A 7,809-nucleotide genomic window follows, 5' to 3' on the forward strand; every position below is an offset into this window, starting at 1 on the left:
TCTTACTCTGTTCTCGTATACCATGAGATCGTAAAAACACAAACTGAATATTTTCAGTGAGTTCCTAAGGATAAATATATTGATAAATTTCAGGAGAAATTTTGTTTTGTTTTCTAACCACAACCTAACCTCTAATCAAGCGAAACGAGCTGCGAACTTGTAACTTTGATGAGGAATAGAAGCCGGCAACGCACATTCGTATAATGTAGTAAAATGAAACTTTCCAAAAACGAAAAACTAAGAATATCCGGATTAAAAAATTTTTACGGAGACATCAAACCGATTCAATATAGTATAATATGGGGAATCCCTCGCTCTTGAAAGTTGTGACGTCATTTAACGAAAAGATGTCCGTATTCCCATGGGACATACTAAATATCCAAGCCAATAACATACCTTCATTGAACTTCGCAAGAGCATTGTCATTGGCTAGGAGGGCTAGTGGTTTCACGCTTCGACACCCCATTGGTTGTTGAGAGAGGCTACGAGTTTTAACACGGTAGGGTATCATTTGTCGAAGAAATCATTTTACCAAAAAAAGAAGGCTATATAGGAATACCGTGTTCATAAAATTGATGAATATCATGCATCCATTTAAAAAATACGGGACTTTTACCTAGTCTCCACACAGAGGTCACCCAATCTAGTTCGTTTTTGGTCGAATGAGATTTTTATAAAATGGTTTCTTGGATAAATGATTACCTTACCTTTCAACACCTTGTCTGTGTTTCAACCATATTTCAATTAGTATTAAATTTACATTGTTCATTTATAATCTACTTTTACATTTGTTAGCTGAAATCCAAATTCCCTGATTTCTACCAAAATTCCCTGATTTTTCCCTGATTTTTCCAGACTTTCCAAATTCCCTGATTTTTCAAGGTTTTCTAGGTTTTCCAGATCGCTTGCCACCCTGGTAATTCAGTGTTGTGAAAAAGTTAGTCAGCTAATAATTAGTTGATCTATTCATAGGTCATAACATAAAAAGCATTAAGCTATAATTTTAATTCAAACATTGCAATAATTTGTAGTCTACGTTTTTTTTAATTTTCACTTCCATTTCTGACGATTTTATTGATTGGCAACTTTTGATACTTATTCCAGAAAAAAAAAATTCAGAAAAACTAAATGCAAATATTCAGTTCATATTAGTTATTTTTTACAGTGCAAATTATATTCAATATTCAATTATATACCCTTCAAGTAAATTATTGATTTATTTTACTCAATTTTAAGGAACTCTATTTTAATCTTTATTTCATTAATACTCTGAAACAATTCATCAGCTATTAATCAATTTATAATTTCACAAGATGAGAAGCATTAAACTAGAATTCTATCTAATCATAAACTTTCAAATTAATTCCAGAAAATGTAAGTTTTAGTAAAATCAGTTGATAATTATATAAGCAACTCACAACATAAGAAGTATTAAACCATTTTTCTCACTGAAACATTCAAATCATGTTTACATTATATTGTACTTTAAATCTGAAGCAGCATTTTTATACATCTAATTTATTAATTATCTGGTAAACTAACTTTTTTTAAATTAAAATATATGTATATATAAGTTTGAAAATTGAATTCAGATTCTCATTTCAGATATTCACAAGCATCATGAAAATCATTATTGTAATAAAGGTGTTTAAAAGAAAGAATAAGCTTTTATACCAAAGGTATTAGCTAATATTTAATTACATGAACTGAATTTAAACAATCAGTTTAGGTTACTTAATTTAAAACAATTTGAATTTAATTTGTATGTACTTTGATATTGTGGAAAAAATTAATCAGCTGATAATGAATTCAACAGTTCATAAGATAAAAAGCCTCTACCAATTATTTTCATTGAATCAAGTCAATTATTTTTACTTTATATAACTATTTAACTTATTTCATTTCTGAAAATTTTAATTATTAATACATTTATATACCAATTTTCCATCAAAATAAAACACATGTACATATACTTTTAAAGATTTAAATCAGATACTTATTTCACAACACAACTATTTCAAAAAATGGTGCAATTTTAATAAGCATAGGTTAAATACAAATAAGCTTCTATTATCCTACTTATATCCAATATCCAATCAATTTATGTTTCTTAATATAGGGAATAAAAAATCTAATCTTCATGTAATTTAATATTGTAAAAAAATTATTAAGCCAATTATTAATTAATCTTCTAATATAAAAATCATCGAAGAATTATTTTCACTGAATCATTCAAATAGTTTTTGTTTTGTATTCTTTTGACAATTTGAATCGTTAATAACCTTTCAAACTATTCCAGAAAAAAACGTATGTTCAAATCATTTCGAAATCAGAATTCAGATACTCAATTCAAAACATAACAAAAATACATGCAAATAATATAATTATAATATATTTATTTTAAATATTAATAAACTTTCACTATACAAATTATAGTAAATATTAAATTACACAACCTTCAAGTAGATTATCGATTTATGTACTTCATTTTAAACAATTTAATCGTATAACGACTCTACCGGATTTGTGGGATACAATGCAAAGAGTTTCGCTACAGAAACTTCGGCGGCAACGTAGGGGAAAAAAATTATAGTTACTTGTTGTAAACATAAGAAATAGGGCGTCAGGTACCAGTTCAGTGTCGCTCAAAAGAGAAGACGTAGGCTCAAAACTTTAGGATAATAATTTAAAAACTCTAGGATTCTTTATTTCACAGAAATAAGCCCGAAATTTGTCCAGCTCTGGATAGAAGGGGGTCTCAACCCAAACCACGTTGGCGTGGCGCCATTAACTTTTCATGAGTGAAGGTTGAATCATCAACGGAAACGCTAATAACTCTTACATTCTAAAATATACAATTAAGAATTTTTCATCTCAAATTAATTCTTCAAAAGAACAAAAATAGGCTTACATTTAATTTGTTAAAGGTCTTTCATATTACGTAATTTCATCAAAAGTGGCACAAATAAGCTTACAAATAAAACTTTAGCAAAAGTCCTTTATATTAAGTAATCTCTTCAAATTACTCTAAAATGGAAGTTCTGCTTCACTCTAGTAATGTACTAAATTTTACTCCATACCAAATTCACACACAAAATTTTTAATCAAAATTTGCAACTCAATCAACAAGAAAAACAAAGAGAGCACATACTGAAAGGGAGAAAGCTAGACGCCTACCTTGACCCATTAAGTCCGAAGTCTGTAGTTTAATGAATGCCTTGGCTAATAAGAATGGACTCGTCTCTGGAATTTTTGACATGATTTTTGCAGAAACTGAACACTCGTCGATGGCTGGCACGAAACTGAACTCTCTCCTCCACAGCCTTCACCAATTTCATCCTTCTACCGCCAAAAACTCAGTCCGGTAGATGCTGCCCTCTCCAATTATGGCTTTAGGACTCATCATTGTGCTTTGTACAAGGGTTCTGGTAAGTGAAACGCCGGCCGGTGCAATATGGCTTCCTCCGTATTTTGACAATTGTATCGTGGCGGTGGATACTTGTGGTCAGCTTGACCAAGTGACGTGGAATGGTGGTAAAGTGACAGTGGCAGTGCGTGGGTAGCGCGCTTCTTAGCAGCCGTGTTATTCCCTGCCGGATTTTTTTCTATGGAATTGACTTTGGGATTTTCGGGTCCAGGGTAGGTCGTTTGGTATCTAATCTAACCTATTCAACATTAACAGGTAAAATCTCTCTCCTCATGTTCTATGTTCCTAAATAATAATCAAAATGATAACTCCACTCTCTTTCTACACATCATCATCCGAAACAATCTACATTGTAACTTAGGTTCTAAATTGAGCTTGTGCCGGCCATGGAATTATCGCGATCTGATACTTTGTTTTAGTAATATTATGGGCAGACTGACCCAAGGGATTCCAAGACCAGCAGGCGTCAACATTCCGACCTCCAGGTTGCTCTCCCTGTCAAGAATATGACTGTGTAGTTTATTCCCAAATTAGTCTTGAATCCGGTATGTCTTTAGTGAGTTATGCAAGGGATGATACCCCTAAAAAAAGAAAAAATTGGAATTTTGAAAGAACATATTTAAAAGAACGAATAAACAAAAGAACTATATTCATTATGCTTTAAGTGTTTCAAATTCAAATAGAATATTTTGAAATTTTATGAAGAGAGATTTTTCTCTGATGTACCTGCAATCAGGTATCTAAGGGAAAATTTCATTTATAGCTAACTATACACCTTAGGGACTACACGAAAAAGGCTTAAAAGTAATTTATGCCTGAAGGGCCGCTCAACTGCAAGAAAATAGATTAAAACTACCTAATGCCTGAAGGGCAACTCAACTACACGAAAAAATCTTAAGATTAACTAATGCCTGAAGGGCTACAAAAGAACGGCTTAAGACCAACGCATCTCGCAAACAGAGCCAGCGGGTTAGAGACGCTTGAGGATGGCATCCGCCGAGGCCTGGATTACCGGGTGTTCTGCATCTAAACGTGTTCTGTCTCCCGCCTGTCCATCTGATGCCGCTGTTGTGACGGCCCCAGAAGGGGCTAATGAATGACGAGCAGAATCCGGCAATGCCCCAGGCTGTAACGTAGAGGCGGGATACAAAGGAGGAAGGACATCCTATTCCTGACGAGAATAGGGGGCCCCGACTCCTCGCCTCCATCCCAACGAACATCTCGGGCATTACAATCAATGATCAATGAATCAAGGATCAATGATCCTGACCCACGATTTTCCGCAATGAAAACAAAATATTCCCCTATAGAACCAACAATGGTTGAAGTCGTGCCCCCCGCCATGGCAGTTCAAGCATGTCTGTTGTGGCGGAGTCATCAAAGGTTGGACTCAGATTTCCTTGCGGGATCCGAGCAAACCCAGAAGGTGGGTCCTGAAACGTGCCAGGTCCAGATAATGATAATGAGACCTTCATCTTGCGAGGCTGACGTCCGTAAAGGGGCTTGAGAAAATTCCGATAAGGACACAGCCTGCTGAACGCCAGCGCCCACCGAGAAAGAGGGCCTCCCAAATTGTCTCCTCTCAGAAGAAATAACGAATGGCATTTTGGAGCGCTCCATTCCCGCGGCAGATGTTTGTGAAATAGGAGGAGGTAAAGCGAGTACGGCGGAGATCTGAGCATTGATACTCTGTAGTGGTGATGTCTTCGCCTAGCCCCTTAAAGGACAAAGACACGTGGTCAAGGGCAAGGACGTTTCGATACCCTATCCCCTTTGATCACGCTTACCGGAATCAAACGTGTCGTCAACTCCCAACAAGAAATTCCGATTCTGACCCTTGGCGTCGAGGCGGATGAGGATTTAGAAGGTACCCTATTTTCTTCGAAGTCTTCCTCTCTTGCGGTTCAATGCCCCCCCCCCCCCCCCCCCCCCCCCCCCCCCCCCCCCCCAGCCACCTCCGGCTCTCGCTGAAATACCGGTTCCGGTATATCTTCCGGTGCCGGGTGGGCCTTTGGTTCCGCTTGGACAACCGGTTCCGTTTGCAACTCCTGTTGCGGGTTCTGGTGCGCCTCCAGTTACGGTCGGTTCTCCGGTTCCAGCTCTCGCTGAACTTCCGGATTCGGTTGCACCTCCGGTTCCAGTTGGATATCCGGTGGTAATTGGATCACTTGGACGTTTACCCTCTCTGGTTCTCGCGGCACATGACTTACGGGGTCTTCTTCGTTTCTTATTGGGAGGCTCATCTGGTTGTCCAATTCCGGTATCGTCACCGACAGGTCCTAGCGGTCCTATGGTATCGCCGGAAAGGATAAGAACAGGTCCCTCTGGTCGATCGGCTCTCTTCTGTTACTCTAACAGGGGGTCTGGTTGACGGCGCGGCGTCTTCGAAAGTACAGGCGACATGAATGGAAACAGGGCCTGTGGAGCTCCTGCACCGCCTCTTGGTGGATTTCGGGATTTTCTTCCTCATCTTCTCTCTGTGAAAAGGGGACATTGTTAACAAAGTTCGGATCAATCGACCAGTAGTGTTTTAAATATTTAATATGAGATTTTTACACTATTTTGGACTCAACTTGAATTTCATAAACTAACGGTGATATTACTTTGAACACCTTGAACGGACCCGCGTATTTCAGAGACAACTTCCTCGCAATATAATCTATAGCCGACGATAACGTATGAGTGCTGCGCCACACTATATCTCCTATTTGATAGCAAATATCTCATCTACGGCGGTTATAATAATTCGCCTGGTGGTCTGATTTTTATATCCAGGTGATGTGCGACTAGGTTTCTAAAAGCCGACAATCGCTTGATTCTACACTCCCATTTCGCTACGACTAATGGAACTATATCGTGGTTTCCCTCTTCCTGTCTCTTCAGCGTTTTTGCCAATCTAGACTCTCTCCCATAATTCAAAAGCGCTGACGACATGCAAGTGGAATTATGAACGGCCGTATTATATGCAAAGCGGAAGTCGGGTAAATGTTTATCCCAATTACGATGGTCATCTTCCACGAAGGATGATATCATGGTTTTTAACACTTGATTAACCTTCTCCATCGGATTGGCTTGCGCATGGTACGGTGGAGTAATCGAGTGCCTAATCCCTAATTACGATGCGGCCTTTTAAATCAATTTCTTCAAAAACTCCGTGCCATTATCGGTGAACAGTACTTCGGGACTTCCCCATCTAAAGATAAGGGTGTCCTCAAATGACTTCTGAACGCTAGTGGCATTATCCTTTCGGAGATGCAGCACCTCGATCTTAAGGACATCGAGCCTGGTCTACTTTCATTTTCTGAGAAGTTTGGCATGCTCATGCGTACTTTTCAACATCATTAAACATGCTGGATGGTTTTATCTACGCCTAAATGTCCAGATGTTGTAGTTTCGTGTGTCTCACTAATCCCCGCGTCTCGAAGCTTCAATAGCAAGACTAGTTTCCATGCCTCCAAATCAGGTAACAATGGATTAACAGACCACCAGTCTCGCTGATAGCACACAACATTCCAGGGTCTGGTTAATACATGCGCGACAGAGCATCTGGCACATGATGAAAAGCCCCCTATCGATTTTTCACCTCAAAGTCATATTGTAACAACCTGAGGGCCCATCTATCCAATCTTCCTGTTGAATTTCTCAAGTTACAGGGCCATCGGAGATTACCATGGTGTGTGATCACCACTAAGTGATAGCCCTATAAGTACGGTCGGAACTTTTCGACCGCAAATACCATTGCTAAGCATTCCTGTTCCGCCACGGTGTAGTTTGAATGCAATCTGGTCTTGATAACGTGGGAGCGGGAATACATACGGATTTCAATTCTTGGAAGGCCTTTTCCTGGTGTTCCTCCCAATCTTAGTTGGAGCTGGATAGGATGTTATTGGCTCAATTTTCTCTGAGTCAGGATGCATTTCTGTTTAATCCACTAAATATCCAAGATAACGTAACTGAATACAGCCTAACTCGCTTTTATCGGGATTTAACGTTCGTCCGGCATTGATGATCACATCAAAGTATGTAAAAACTTGTGAACTTTCATAACTTTATCGTCTTTTTCGCGTATTTTATTCATTTACGGACCAATATGTAATCAATCAAAATGGCAACATTGACTAAAAGCAATTAAGCATGCCAAAAAGGATTTCATTGTTGAACCTGGACACGTAGTGTGTGAAGACAACTTTTTAAAGGTTCAGATCATACAGAAAAAGCAAGATTTAACTCCTGATGGAACAGTTATTGTGGTAAGTATTACGATTTGTTTATACTGATGTCCTTCAACCTAAAATAATCGAGTGGGTCTAGCGATTTCATGACAAAATTGATTTTCATATTTTAATATATATATGGAAAACGTAATAGTAGTGGGGGGGGGG

At 38.2% G+C, this 7,809-nt stretch overlaps 1 protein-coding gene across 6 annotated transcripts in view; it reads right to left on the reverse strand.

Annotated features, from left to right (window-relative positions):
- Nucleotides 1–7,809, reverse strand: part of LOC117181399 (glycoprotein-N-acetylgalactosamine 3-beta-galactosyltransferase 1-like) — a 165,225-nt gene that overhangs the window by 58,226 nt on the left and 99,190 nt on the right. For 3 of the 6 annotated variants that reach the window (XM_033374019.1, XM_033374016.1, XM_033374017.1), the window contains one exon: nucleotides 3,868–4,008. The exons of 2 other annotated variants lie outside the window; for them this stretch is intronic. In XM_033374019.1, the coding sequence (XP_033229910.1) occupies nucleotides 3,868–3,900 (33 nt within the window). In that variant the 5' untranslated portion in view covers nucleotides 3,901–4,008. Of the gene's footprint in view, nucleotides 1–3,867; nucleotides 4,009–5,214; nucleotides 5,330–7,809 lie in introns of those variants that run through there. One more of the 6 variants, XM_033374018.1, reaches the window with a different exon arrangement.

The sequence above is a fragment of the Belonocnema kinseyi genome, chromosome 10, assembly GCF_010883055.1.
Source record: "Belonocnema kinseyi isolate 2016_QV_RU_SX_M_011 chromosome 10, B_treatae_v1, whole genome shotgun sequence".
Taxonomy (NCBI): Eukaryota; Metazoa; Arthropoda; class Insecta; order Hymenoptera; family Cynipidae; genus Belonocnema; species Belonocnema kinseyi.